The sequence below is a fragment of the Porites lutea genome, chromosome 2 (genome assembly GCF_958299795.1).
Source record: "Porites lutea chromosome 2, jaPorLute2.1, whole genome shotgun sequence".
Taxonomy (NCBI): Eukaryota; Metazoa; Cnidaria; class Anthozoa; order Scleractinia; family Poritidae; genus Porites; species Porites lutea.
Window position 1 is genome coordinate 36,906,122 of NC_133202.1, and position 15,127 is coordinate 36,921,248.

Consider the following 15,127-nt stretch of genomic DNA (forward strand, 5'->3'; position numbering starts at 1 on the left):
TACTCGCTACTGCCAAACTTCGGGGAGATAAAGCTGCTGAAGAAGAAGCGTATGGTATTCTTGGTTTGGTTTTTCTGACTCAGCGTGACTACAACAACAGCATAGAATATTTCAGCCGCGCTCTTGATATTGCCAAGGAATTGGGAGACAAGAAAAAGGAAGCAGATTATTGTCAATCTCTTGGCGATGTTTTCCTAAAAGTCGGCAATTTCAATAAAGTGATTGAGTACCAAAAAGTTGCACTCAGTATTTCAGTTGATCTGAGAGAAAAACGTATCGAAGGTAATGCTTATAACGGTCTTGGCAACGCTTTTCGAGGTTTGTGTAGGTATAAAAAAGCAATAGACTACTACAACCGCTGTCTCAGTGTTGCCAAAGATTTGGATGACAAGTCATTACAAATAACTGCGTATTTCAACCTCGGTCATGCTTTTGACAATCTTAGTGACTATAAACAAGCCGAAATTTTTAACAACCAATGTCTTAGCATCGCCAAAAGTTTAGGAGACACGTCTGGAGAGGGATTGGCGTACACAAATCTCGGCAATGTCTATTCTGGCCTTGGTGATTACATAAAATCCCAAGAATATTACAGCAGGTCCCTTAGTATTGCCAAAAATACAGGAAACAAGGGGGAAATGGCATATTTGTATGGACGCCTAGCCATTGCTTCCCTTAATCTTGGAGATACAAAAAACGCAATGAAATATGCCAATCTGCATCTTACTGGTGCCAAAGAAATGGGAATCAAAGATATGGAAGGAGGTGCGTACAGCACCCTTGGACATATTTATAACAAGCTTGGAGACTTTAATAAGTCCATAGAATACTACAATCGCCGCCTTGATATTTGCAAAGCTGTTGAAGACTTGGAAGCAGAAGGTGGGGCGTATGGTGGCCTTGGTTGTGTTTTTGACAGCCTCGGGTATTTCGAAAAAGCCATTGACTACCACAAGCAACATCTTCGTATTGCTGAAACCATTGGAGATAAAGATGGGGAAGGAATTGCATATGGTAATCTTGGCAACGCTTATCTCGGCCTTGAGGACTTCCCTGCAGCCCTCCACTTCTTTGAACACCGCCTTAGAATTGCGAAAGACCTGGGAGATAAGGCAGGGGAAGGTCGTGCATATGGCCATCTCGGTGGCACTTTTCAACGGCTGGGCAACTACAAGAAAGCCATGGACTATTACAATCGGCGTCTCTGTATTGCCCAAAAACTGGGAGACAAGGCTGGGGAAGGGGCTGCCTGTGGCTATTTAGGATCCATTTCCCTGCTTCTTGGCGACTACACGATAGCCATTGGTTGGAACGAAAAATGCCTCAGAATCGCTACACTTCTGGAGGACAAAAACATGGAAGGTAAAGCATACAGTGAGCTTGGACGATGCTTTGAGAAGCTGGAAAGTTTATCGAAAGCACTCGAAAACTACCGAACAAGCGTTAAAGTTTTCAATCAAATGAGGAGTCTTCTTCAGTCTCGAGATAAATGGAAGATAGGATTTCGGAACGAGTGTAACTATGCTTATACAGGCCTTTGTAGAGTTTTGTTAAAACAAGAAAAGATTGGTGAAGCTCTGGCTGCTGCCGAAGAAGGTCGGGCCCAGTCACTAGCTGATCTTATGACATCCCAGTATGGTTTTCGAGAAAGTCAAACCGAAGGAAAGCGACTAGACGAAGAAGAATTCAGCATGTTAAACAATATTTCATCAAGCACTATTTTTCTATCTGTGTCAGAAAATAAGATAAATATCTGGTTAATTTTGAAAGAGAAACCTGTTCTTCACCGACAGAAGACACTTTGCCGCCACTCTTCAGAAAATGCAGCAGCTGAAACATTACAGTCCCTAATCCAACTTGCCCTCGAAAACAATGGTGTTCGCGCAAATGTTAACTGCGAGAATCGATCCTTGGATGTGTTACGCGAAAACTGCTACACTTTGGAGCGGTCGTCCAAAAAGTGCTCACAGCATATTCTCCAAGAGGATAACCCTCCCCTAGCCGCCTTGTACAGCTATGTGATTGCCCCGATGTTAGATCTGATTGAGGGTGATGAGCTAATAATTGTCCCAGATGGTCCATTATGGCTTGCTCCGTTTGCTGCATTACTGAATCCGTTTTCCAAATACTTGTGCGAATCATTCAAAGTCAGATTAATTCCTTCGCTGACAAGTTTGAAAATTATTGCTCACTGTTCAAAATTCCACAGCAGTAGTGGAGCTCTAGTTGTAGGAGATCCAGACATGAGTGAAGTTACAAACAGCCAAGGAGATAAGATCCTGGAGCAGCTTCCTTTTGCCAGACAAGAAACACAGATGATTGGGCAAATTCTTAACACGGCACCTCTCACTGGAGAATTGGCCACCAAATGTGAAGTGCTAAAACAGATTAGTTCGGTTGCCGTGGTACACATTGCTGCACATGGGCGCATAGAGACCGGAGAGATAGCGTTGAGCCCGAATCCTGAAAGGAAATCACAGACCCCAGCAGAAGAGGATTACATGTTAACAATGGCAGATGTGATGAGTGTAAAGCTGAGAGCCAAGCTAGTTGTCCTTAGTTGCTGTCACAGTGGTCGGGGAGAGATCAAAGCTGAAGGCGTGGTCGGTATTGCTCGTGCCTTTATTGGTGCTGGTGCTCGTTCTGTTCTGGTGTCGCTTTGGGCCATCGATGACGAGGCCACTTTGGAGTTCATGAAAAACTTCTACCACAACCTTGTTGAAGGGCGAAGTGCGAGTGAGTCCCTTAACCGTGCAATGAAATGTCTCAGAGAATCCGAGAAGTTCGGCGACTTAAAATATTGGGCGCCTTTTACACTTATTGGCGATGACGTCACTTTCTCGCCAAACAAGAAGAAATCAGGCTCTTTAAATTAAATTGAGGAACTATGTCTCTGAAAGAGAGAGATAAAACAAAGTCATTACCACCTTATAATTGTATTTCTTTGGCCTCTTCTCTCATACCACCTTTAATCCGACTGTGAAGAACGTAAATGAGAATTACGTATTGCCTGACGTTGCCCAAGTAATGTAAGTTTAGGTACACGAAACGGTGCCCTTTCTCTCTCTCTTGACGAGATAAATGACGGCTGCGTGGGAGACTAGCAGTCCAAACAAGCAAACAATATATTTCAATGATTTTCTGTAGCAAGGTCTATCTCATATACTGTGTTCTGTTTCGGTTTTGCATAAATGAAGTACCAACATAGAATTGGTTATTGCCCCTTAAAATTTGTAGATAAAACCAATTAAAAGGCTGAAAGCTGTTAAATTGAATGCTGAAAGCTGCTCAAATCATGGACATATTTTGCCGCTAAGAAATAGATCGAGCTAGCAAATGATGGTATTAGAATTAAAGCGGGCTTTAATGATGTGAAGAAAAAAATTCGATTGCTTACTGAGTTTGACTGATATCGTAATTTACAGTTACTGCCGCCTGTTGCGTTTAATGTTTTCATCGATTCTTAGATCCATGCTTTTACAGCTTTTATGTGATGAATTATTGTAAATTTTTAGTTTTTAATTATTGGAGTATATACTAGGGCCGTGGTTACATGTAAACTAGCTGATTAAGCCAAACATAAACTCCATAAACTTGTATCTTATCGTATCGTGTTAAATTACAATAAAGAGCAACGAGAACTAAATGTTAAAGGATCAGTGTCCGACTGATTTATCGTGTTTTCTCACAACACTAGTTTAAGGTGTAATTTTAAAGCGGTATAATTGTTATTGCCCCACGGTAGAAAATGATAAACCAAAGGAAACATTAAATTACACTACAATAGTAAATCTAGATCAATCTAATTTGATGGGCTTTTAATGTTTCACCTCCTTCATTTCGGTATTGCAGAGACGCTATAAAAAATTATTACGTTGCATACTGGACAATATCACATAAAAACAGATTGATTCATTGAGCTGTATTCCGGATTCCAAAGGTCAGGATTCAAAATTCAACAACAAAAATTTCCGTCATCCGGATTCCCTTCCCTTACATAGGGCGAGGTAAAGAAGCACACCGTTGGGACCGGCAAGCATCATTGGTTGTTTACCATTTACAACATGCTGCCTTAAAATCCGGTTGGAAAGTTCACTCAACTCCCTTTATAGCGGACACTGTAGGGACCTCAAGTTAGTGTCCACATTAGCGAGAGTCTGTAATAGCGGGATTTTATTTCAGCTAAACGTCTGTAATTTATTTTTGCCTGGGATTTAGCTGATGTCCATTTTATCCGGGTGTCCATTACAGCGGGATGTTCGCAAGGCGAGAGTTGACTGTAGATAGAAGAAGTCCTGTTTTTCCAGATGGAATGTTCTAGATCGAAATTTGTGTTCCATTTCTTCTTGTTACAAGTTTTAAACCCTCACGGCTTTTTTTTCCAGGAAATGAAACTGATTTTTAAAAATGGTTAACGAGGTCCCAGGGTGAAATTTACCAGTCCTGTATTACGCATACCAAACTGTGAACCGACCGGTTTTCCCATGTAAATTGTAAACAACCAATCGTACCGATAATCGGGCGACTGGAGGTAGGCTGCACCCGCATGCGAGATGGATCGAGAGGACAGAGTATAGCGCGAAGCGCGAGAGATAAGCTTACAGCGCGGAACGAGGGGAAGACAAAACATAGTAGATTAAGTGAAGTTGTTAAATTGGCGATTGAATTCTTCTTTGTGGTTGCGTTCTTATTTCTCGAGACAGGTCAGTTTTATAAACCATTGATATTACAGGGAAAAATTTGATGCTGATCACTCTTAGGGCTTAAAGGGACTATGTCACGAAGATATTGCTGTTTTCGGTCAATTCTTTACTGAAGTCATTACTTAGTGTCTCTACCCAGACACAAAACGCTCCTGTATAAGTTACAGAGAAGAAACCATACAAATTACCAAAATGTTTTTTTTGGCGATTTCTGGAGGCATAGCTTTCAAACTCGAAAACGTTGGCCCAATTTTAAGCTTCAACCCAAGTCCATCCTTGCCATCTGTTGCAATAGACGACGGGAAACAGTTTCAATGTCTGATTATAGTCTTGAATAACAAAACTGGACCATTATTTTTGGAATTTAAGACACGTGTTAGCTTTAAAAAAGGATAGCAAATTGCGTGACATAGCCCCTTTAAAGGGTTAACCGGATCAACCAGTCAAAATTCTTTCACTTGTAATATCTTCATGCTTATCCAATTTTCGCTGCCTTCTTTCGTGAGGAAGAGAAAAGAAAAACTAGATGTTGAAAAAGGAAGTCTTGTGAAAATTTAGGTTTCTGGGAAAAACGCCCACCTCTGCCCCTCCTTAAGCCAAAATTGGATACGTGGGTAGTTTCCCAGAAACCTACCCTGCGAGCAGAGGCTACATTTTCGCGTTGGTCCAAAATCAAACCAGCTAACAATTTTGCAATTTGAGGAGAGCTCCAACATAAGAAACTCAGTAATGACTAGGTTGAGCAAACTGATCGTTCAACTTTCTTTGTCCCTTGAAAGTGCAAGTCTCTTCAATGCGTGTACCTTAGTGCCAACCGTTTTTCGATGGCATGGGAAAATGGAATTCAAATTCCATTTCCGTTTTTCGTTTTCCGTTTTCGCATAACATTGAAAAACAGATATGAATTTCGTTTTTCGTTTTCACATCACTTCGAAAAACGCATTAAAACTTCGTTTTTCGTTTTTCGTTTTCGCATCCTTGACTTTGAAAAACGGATATGAATTTCTTTTTTCGTTTTCACATCACTTTGAAAAACGGATTTGAATTTCGTTTTGTATGGCTTGTTATTTGAAAAACAGATCTGAATTTCGTTTGTCATTTGAAGTCCCCGGACACCCCCTCGGGGTTGACCGGGGAATTCACTTTTTATGCAAAGGAAAGCAACTGAATTGGCCCCGGGCCAAAGTGAGTGGTGAACTCCCCCGCCCCCATGATATGTCCTACACACACGGTACTCCTTTTTTTACAAGGGATGGCAAATAATATGATGATAGCCGCGAAAAAAACACGTTGATTTCGGAGCAGCTATCGCAACACTTGTATACCCTCGATGGAAAAGGAAAATGACGAATATTTGAAGACTTTGCAACTTGAAGTCACAAAATGCGAGATAAAAAAAATTACAAATCAAGTTTTACAGTCTTCTGGAGTTTTTGTAGAATGACTCAATTATTACAAGTGTCTTTCTTGTCGTCATTTCCACGATACAACTACATCATAAGTACTATAACAAGACTCTAACAAGCCATACAAAACCCGTTTTTCAAAGTGATGCGAAAATAAAAAGCGAAAAGCAAAATTCATATCCGGTTTTCAAAGTAATGCGAAAACGAAAAACAAAAAGCAAAATTCAAATCTGTTTTTCAATGTCATGCGAAAACGAAAAAAAAAATGGAAATGGAATTTGAATTCTATTCAATTTTTTGGCTAGGATGATAATGAATTTCAGAGAAACATCAGCTACTACTGCAAATGTCCTTACAGTATTTACACATGTATTTGCTTATATTGTAAGTACAACTCAGAATCTTTAAAACTCGCCAAAACACAAGGTTTAGTCATTTTTATTTCGAATATTTTTAGTACTTTTTTTGTTTATTTCTATTTAGTATTTACAAAAACAGTGAATAGCAATTTTCGCGCGTTTTGATGGGTTCCCGTAACTCGGAATATCCTTGGCTATTCACTGTTTCTTGACCGAAGCCAAGATGGCGTCTCTTTTCCAGACATTTTCCGACCGAAAGAATTTGAGCGATAAATGAAGCAGTCGTACAAACAAATACCAAGAAAGCGATAGCCTGCGTAGCTGGCGGTATTGTGTAGTAGTCTAGTGAGATTTGGCGGCGGAGCCGTTGTAATATAGTCGAGTGAGGATTTGGCGGCGGAGCCGTTGTAATATAGTCGAGTGAGATTTGACGGCGAAGCCGCGAGAAATACCGCCTGCCAGAGAACCATGATTTTTCGAATGCCGCCCACTTTTGTCACCTTAGCTGATCGCAATTAAATCAGCCAGTCAAAGAGAAACCTACAATTTGAAACTTCCGATTACTTTCGCGCCAGACAGTTTAAAAATAAGCGTTGACAGGCTAAACACGACTCCTAAGCTCCTGATAATGTGAAACGTGACCTTGTGAGTTTGCTTGAACAGAGGTTTTTTTATTTTCTCGGCTCTCGCGCGAAGGTTACTAGCACTACACAGTGCATGTATCATTCTCAACTTTGACTGAGTAAATCTTTTTTTGCAACACCAGGCTTAACATTAAAAGGTCATGAAGCTGGTTTGTTACATGCATACTGAGTAACCATTTCCGGTGGTTTATTCTTCTGTCGGTGTTCCTCATAGGATTTGATCTCAGATGCAGTTGCACAGTGTTTTAATTTTCTTTGACCTTTGTTTCTTACGGCTAAATAAAGACAATTCCAGCGCTGTGAAGTTTAAAGACGCCATTTCGGCAATTTGGTCATCAATTATACTCTTTTTAAAGCGGAAATCACAATCACTTTACATGTACGTCTTTTTCAGTTTGCCATCTGCTCCCTAAATTGGAAAATATATGCGAAGGCTCATCTAACATGATTGACATATGTATGGCCCTTGACCAATCCGTTTCCCCGCACACTAATGTGCGGACTATTCAAAATTTCAGAGATAAATGAAGCAGTCGTACAAGCACATACCAACACTCTAAAACCAAAAGATCTGTTTTAGCCCCAAAGTGCTGATTCAGCTCTATAGGCCCTGGAGCTGATTTGACCCTTCGTGGAGCCATTTTGTCAATTTGGTCTAAATCGACTCCAATAAAGACCATTGCAGCCCCATCGAAAACCGTTTTGGCCCACAGGAGAAATTGTTTCAGCCATGTGATGCGTATCGGCCCCTTTCACAAGAGCCATTTCTACTCAAAAAATAGAGACATTTCAGGTTTTAGTCTAGTTGGCCCTATTTAGGGCTGACTTGGCCTATACTCATAGAGCTGTTTAGACCCCATGACAACGCCAAATGGCTCGACAACTAGAACCAACACCGATTTGAAGAATATATGTTAATCTAATCAGTGTCTAGTCGGAAGCATTAGTTCCTAATCACTGAGTACGGGCCGCTTTATCTTTATCATCGAGAGCTTCGATAAAGGGATTGTAGTTCGAAAGAGCAAGTTAAGACATGGTTAGAGGCAAACAAGTTTACACAAGCAAGGTAGGAAGAGCCCACAGGTAAGTCGTCTTGAGTCACAACAATTTCTTAATGGCGCATATTGGACCGAGGATCGTTGTTCTGAATCTGTCCATTTTAATATAGATGATTTTCTAGACGGAGACAGGAGCCCATCATGGAGATGATCATGATAAGGTTACAGTGTATGAGGACGACAAAGAATGCCGTTTTTATTTTTCCCATTTTAAGGAAGGATAAAAATTTAAGAGGATAGTAAAGGCAGAGGCCGAGGAAAACCAGGTAAGAACATTTTATAGGTTATTGTAATTAATTTTGCTTTCCCGCCAAGACATAATGATAGCGCGGGGCTTGGAGACGAAAATATACACGTCACTCCCATAAATCCTTGCACACTACCAAACTGCGCGCGCATGTTTGAAATGTTTAGGCGGGCTTCCATTCAATTCAACGGTCAGGTCAACGGACGCTCAATATTTTAAGCGAATTTCAGTTTGATTTTCGCTAAACTCGGCGATTTTACTCCAAGCGAGAGATAGATCGTGGATAGAAGATTCTTATCAAGATAATTGCCATGTTTTGTCTCATTTGTTTCGTAAAGGATCGAAGGATGACATCGCCGTTTGAAAGGTTTGTCATGTGCAGTGCTACATTATATAAAACTGATAGAATGAATTTTAATACACAACAATTTCAGACAATTTTGGAATCAAACAAGTTTTGCAGATAACAGTTTGTACTTAAGTGGTAAATAGATCAGCAAATTTCGTGAGTTTCCATCCATGGACATAGTTGTAGAAAGGCAATTTTGTTTATGCATCAGTCAATTCCACCTGCGCCCAGGCCCCCCCCGGGCTGACCCCCGGGCATTAGCATTTTTTTTGCCTTGGATGGCAAATTTCCGGGGGTGGGGACTCTTGAGCTGTCAAATTCCCCGGGGTGGGGACGAAAAAAGAGGGCAAATGCCCCGTCCTCCGTCAACACTGCAACAATTTTCATTGATCGCACAGTCAAATAGTGCCGTTTTAAGTATTTTAATGTGCGATTTTTTTGGTTTAATTAACATCTTCCTTTGTAATAGCGCGAGGATTCTAATTAAGACTTCACGCTGCGACGACATGCACCAGTTTTAATATGGTTTTAGTATTGGTATAAAATTATTGACATTAAAATTAATAGAGCGCTGTAAAGTTATATGTTATGAATAGTTTTATAAATATGAAAGGATGTTCTTCAATAATATCAACAGAAATTTGATTCAATAACCAAAAAACGTTGATTCACATCGATAGCTCCAATTTTGCTACGTAATTCTGGCTTGATAAGCAATGAAGAAATGCATACATACATTTAAAATCGAGAACATGCGTTTACAACCCTCTACAATTTATTTCTGTCCTTGACAAATGAGCCAATCTGCTTTTCTTCCAGTAAAACCTTATATTCTGATAGGAAACCGCGTGCGTGTCAAAAGCTCGGGATTGGCCCGGGGGTTGGCAAATGCCCGGCCCCCGGGCAGTGCAACATTTACAAATGCCCCACCCCCGGGACTGACAAGGCGGGCAAATGCCCCGCAGTTGCCCGGGGGGGGGGGGGGGGGGGGGCTGGGCGCAGGTGGAATTGACTGATGCATTACTCAGCTGCATCTTTTGACCTCAACTAGCCTGCAAATCAGTTCCAATAATATATTTCAAGTTTCTTTATTTTTCCACAAATTTTTAATAGAATGTTTGGCTGCTACATTTACATGTGCATAGTAAGTGATCAAGGTATATTCCAGTTAGGTGCGAAGCTTTGATGCTGAGGAATCCTTTCTGTTAGGCATTGATTGATCACTTTACAGTACAGTGTAATGCTTATGAAAAATGATCAATGGTACATTTCTATTTTTTTTTCCTCAAATAACGATTTGGTAAGGTGATCAAGGTATATTCCAGTTAGGTGCGAAGCTTTGATGCTGAGGAATCCTAATTCTAGGCATTGATTGATCACTTTTATACAGTACACATGAAGCTTTGAATAAAAATAAGGTTCATCGTCATTTGGTTTTCTTGTCAAGATATACAGATGCATGTGGGGGTCATTTGTGTGCAAATTTACATGTTTCCTCTAGAAAGTTTTGTATGTTTATGCGTGACTGGGAACTTGTAGGCAGTATACAGTGTTGATGTTACCAGTGCTACATAAAACTGATAGAGTGAATTACAACAATTTCAGACTATTTTAACATCAAACCAGTTTTGCAGATAACAGTTTGTAATTAAGTAATAAATAAATCAGCAACTTCACGAGTTTCCATGGACATAGTTGAAGAAAGACAATTTTGTTTTGTCAGCTGCATCTTTTGACCTCAACTGCAAATCAGTTCCGATAATATTTCAAGTTTCTTTATTTTTCCACAAATTTTTAATAGAATGTTTGGCTGCCAAATGTACATGTACATAGTAAGTGATCAAGGTATATGCCAGTTAGGTGCGAAGCTTTATGTTGAGGAATTCTTTCTGTTAGGCATTGATTGATCACTTTACAGTACAGTGCAATGCTTAAAATGATCAATGGTACATTTCTATTTTTTTCCTCACATAACGATTTAGTAAGGTGATCAAGGTACTGTATATTCCAGTTAGGTGCGAAGCTTCATGCTATAAAATCCTAAAATTTTCTAGGCATTTATTGATCACTTTACAGTTAGACACAAAGCTCAGAGTAAAAATAAGATTCCTTGTCATTTGGTTGTCTTATTAAGGAGTCTTTAATTTCGTGTACAAATTTACATTTTTCCTCCAGAAAGGTTTGTATGTTCATGCATGACTGGGAACTTGTAGGCAAATTTTGGCATCACAGATTTTATTTAAGTTTTCTGTGTGGTTGTTTTAGAAGATAGGAGTAAAAAGGAGACAAAGTGAAAGGAGAAAAGGGAGAAAACTATAAAAAAGAAAGCAAATCTTATAACTAAAACTAATCATTTGCTGGAAATGACAGAAAGAATCAGTGACCTTAAGACCAAGTATAGTGCCAGTGAAAGCACTTTGGATTCAAATACATGTAATAAAGCAATGGGAATTTTAAAACATAAATATTGAACTCTGAAAGAATTACGTATTAGTGTCTCACAGAAAATTAAAAGTACCGTAAATCCTCTATTAAGTCCCCCCTCTCTAATAAGCCCCCCCCCCTTTTCAGAGGAGGAAAGTTAATAAGCCCCCCTCTCTATTAAGCCCCCCCCCCCCCCCCCACTCCCCCTCTTCCAATCCTTATTCTTCACAAAAAAATTGACTATTAACGTGGACTGATAAGTTATGGTTTATTCATAAAAATTACCGAAGAACATGAGGTCGGAAGCACATTTTTGAAGAATAAGAATTTTGTTTTTGTTACTTTTAGGCTCCCACAGGTGAATTAAATACTTTTGACGGTGACTTGTATAATATTGTACAATGCGTAAGTCTACTCTGTCTCATACCACGGTATTTTTTCTACAGGTGATGCGTTTCGCTAAATTAAATAAGCCCCCCCTCTCTTTTAAGCCCCCCCCCCTCTCTATTAAGCCCCCCCTCAAAAGTGCTTGAAAAAAATAAACCCCCTGGGGGGCTTAATAGAGGATTTACAGTAGTTAAAGAAATAAGGCGATATCAACTCGTAGTTATGAAAGACAGCTACAACAGTGACATCATATTAGGTCGGGGAAAGTTTGATGTTTTTAAGCGGATGTCTTTGTCACTAAGTGGGGAATCAGTTAATAGGGACCTTAAGCAAAGACGTTTTTGAGCGACGCACGTCAACCGGAAGTAAGGCCTTCTCCCTTTTTATATGCCTTGACACTAACAAACTTGTATTGCTGAGTTTCTTTTCTCTTTTAAAGACGATTTACCCGAGAGTTTCAACGAAACCACTCCCCAATGATGCAAAAAGTCCACTTCCGGTTGACGTCCGTCGCTCAAAAACGCTGTTGCTTAAGCTCCCTAATATCGCAGTTATTCTGAATTGACACTAAAACAGGGTTCTCCTTAAATTTTAGCTCAGCAGGTAAGGGACCATTCATGGCCGGTAAGGCAAAAAATGCTCCAGAGGCGCACTTTCCTAGGGAAAATTGCGGGGGGGGGGGGGGGGGATTGAAGTGAGGGACATGACCCTGGCCTTGCTGAGAAATTTAGGAGCTAAGGTCTCTGAAATGTCATTCCTTCATTTGAACGGCTTCTTTAACAAAATGCAACTTTATCACAGTACAGAGTAACCGTTAAATGTTGATTGTTAAAAAACATTGCACAATTTTTACAAACTCTATTAAGCAGACACTTGGGAAGGTCCCGAAGGTGTCCGCTTACTAGAGGTTTCACTGTATTATTATTATTATTATTATTATTGCTACTGAGTCAGACTTGCATGTATTAAAAAACTGTCATCTGTAATGTTATTGACTACTGGGTAAATTCATAGCTTAAACTGCTTAAAGCTTACATGTACATTATTGCAACTTTATTTTAGGTGGCCATGTTACTTCCTATGATTAGCAGAGTTATGTAAGATTTGCATTTCTAGTTCTTGATAGATGATAACCATTCATTGTATTACACTACTTAACCACAGCTATCAAGAACAGTATTTTTCCCTTTTTGTCAATGTAAATTATCATGTTTATCATTGCCACATGTAGTCTAATTTGGGAAACTGTATGTTAGTAAGTGTACAACTTGTTGATGTTGTTCTTTCTTGCTTTTTTGACAGAGAAATGCTTCAGTTGATGCAGAAATAGCAACTTTCATATAACCGCAAACTGTTGCAATTGAAGAGGCCTTTGATTTCAACAAAGTGTACATTGTGTGTGATGGAATTATGTTATGCACCATTCTGCACCAGAGTATTGTAGAGAGTATAATGTCTTTGCTGTCATCATTTTATATAGTAAACTGTTAACATGGTAATGGTATATAAAGGTCATTCAGACCTTGTTGAGTGTCAACACACTCTTCAATGGCATTTTGAATTTGCAATAGTGAAATGTATAGAGAAAAGCTCTGCTAACTTAACAGAACAAATTTTTGCCTTCTTTTTCATGCTTTTACGATTTGGGGGTTAAAACTTAAAACTTCTCAAGCAAATAAAAAATGCTCAAAGGCTCCTAAGAAGTTATACTCACTTCTACTGTAATCATTACAGCTGAATGTAGTGCTTAAAATTCAGCACCAACCCCTCTATTTTGAGCCTAATGAACTTCTTGGCAACCTTGAGAGTTTTAATTTAGCAGGGTTCTGCTGAGTCACTTTTCTGACATTATTTTTATGAAATTTGGTATTGGGGCTCAAAGGCTCCTAAGAAGTTATACTCACTTCTACTGTAATCATTACAGCTGAATGTAGTGCTTAAAATTCAGCACCAACCCCTCTATTTTGAGCCTAATGAACTTCTTGGCAACCTTGAGAGTTTTAATTTAGCAGGGTTCTGCTGAGTCACTTTTCTGACATTATTTTTATGAAATTTGGTATTGGGGCTCCCAGCAGTATTTTGTAAAGTTATCTTAGAGATGTACATTCCAAATTTTGGTTAAGTTTGCTAAAAAATAATAATAATAAAATATTTTTACATTGCACTAAGCATGCCTCTTGTGTATTTTAAATGAGAGGGCAAGGTAATGAGATTAGATCCACCACAAAACAAGAACACTTTTAGGGTAAATAACTGTTAATTGTAGGCTCAAAGAGCAGTTTTAAACTCACTTGCACCTGAAGGGGAACTAAAGTTTATTTTCCTTTGGGCTATAGTAAGGCCTTGATTTGGCACTTAAAACTGCACTGATTCTGATAACTAAATGCAACGGGCTAAATCAGCCACCCATTGTGACCGTTGATGCCCCTTGTATTGATTCTAAATGGCCCAAAAATGGGGCCATTTTATAGAATACCAAGAACCATTATAATCCCTGTGGATGGGCTGTTATAAATAATTAAGGTCCAAAACGGCTCTGGTAAGGAATTCCATTTCAGACATGATGGTACCGATTTAGTCATAGAAAGTACATTTGTTTTAACTCCCCATTGGGCCAAATTGGTCACGAAATATGGGCCAATTTTCATCGTAACTGAAGGTATGAAACGGCCCTGTAAGGGCTGAATTGACTCTTAAAATGAACCACTTCAACCCTATTAGAAACCAAAACTACTCCCTATTTTTCCAAAACAGCCCTTTTGCCTCTTCGTTGTGGCCACTTAACAGAGGGCTATTTCTACCCCGTTCATTGGGGCCAAAACGCCTCTATTCTAAATGGGCTACTTTAGCCCCAAAAATAGTACTCTATTTTACTCACCGAAACGGCCCCATTTTTGGGGCCAAAACAGATCTTTTGGATTTAGAGTGAAGAAAGCGACGAAGTTTGGCTTGTCGGTGTCTACTGGTAGCTAGAAATTATTTTCATGCTGAATTCAGCAATAAATTATACGTAAATTAAGCCTTAACAAGCCCTTTGGGGGAGTGGTTTGGCCTCGCCGTGTTCATTTTTATAAGATGTCAAAAAAACTATGCATAGCAAGTGCAAAGGAATTCACGAAAAAAAGGTAAAGTTTTCGTTTGTATTACATATAAATGGCCAATATTTCGGCTGGTCAATGGGCAACCAAACAGAACAATCACAATCTGCCACGGAAACAGACACTAGCGGTACAAACATTGTCGTCAGGGTCGCTAAGCAAAGCGCATGTCAAAACCTTGAGAGTGTCAAAGTCACACAGAAGAACGAAATAGACGCAAAGCTGTTTGTTTGCGATTTAAAAAAGCTATCGAAACTTTTAACACAGTTTTAAAATGGATAGGGGTTGATATTGTACAAAAAATTGATTCGCCTGTTCAGTGTAATTGTGAAAAAAAAAAAAAATAAATATGAATTCCCCTGTACCGCCCCCTCAAAAATTAAGCATTCATCGGGACTTTTCCCGACCCGCTAGGTTTCACTTTTTTTGTTTGCTTTACTGTGAGTAAACAT

At 39.4% G+C, this 15,127-nt stretch overlaps 1 protein-coding gene across 1 annotated transcript; it reads left to right on the forward strand.

The window, feature by feature from the left end:
* The first annotated feature begins 110 nt into the window (after window positions 1-110).
* Window positions 111-3,489, forward strand: LOC140926955 (tetratricopeptide repeat protein 28-like). Its single transcript, XM_073376626.1, has one exon. The coding sequence runs from the start codon at window positions 639-641 to the stop codon at window positions 2,874-2,876; it is 2,238 nt and encodes a 745-aa protein (XP_073232727.1). The 5' UTR covers window positions 111-638; the 3' UTR covers window positions 2,877-3,489.
* Window positions 3,490-15,127: the final 11,638 nt, after the last annotated feature.

Bases quoted from the DNA above. Each gene is read 5' to 3' on its own strand.
- LOC140926955 (XM_073376626.1), top strand. From the start codon at position 639: ATGGCATATTTGTATGGACGCCTAGCCATTGCTTCCCTTAATCTTGGA.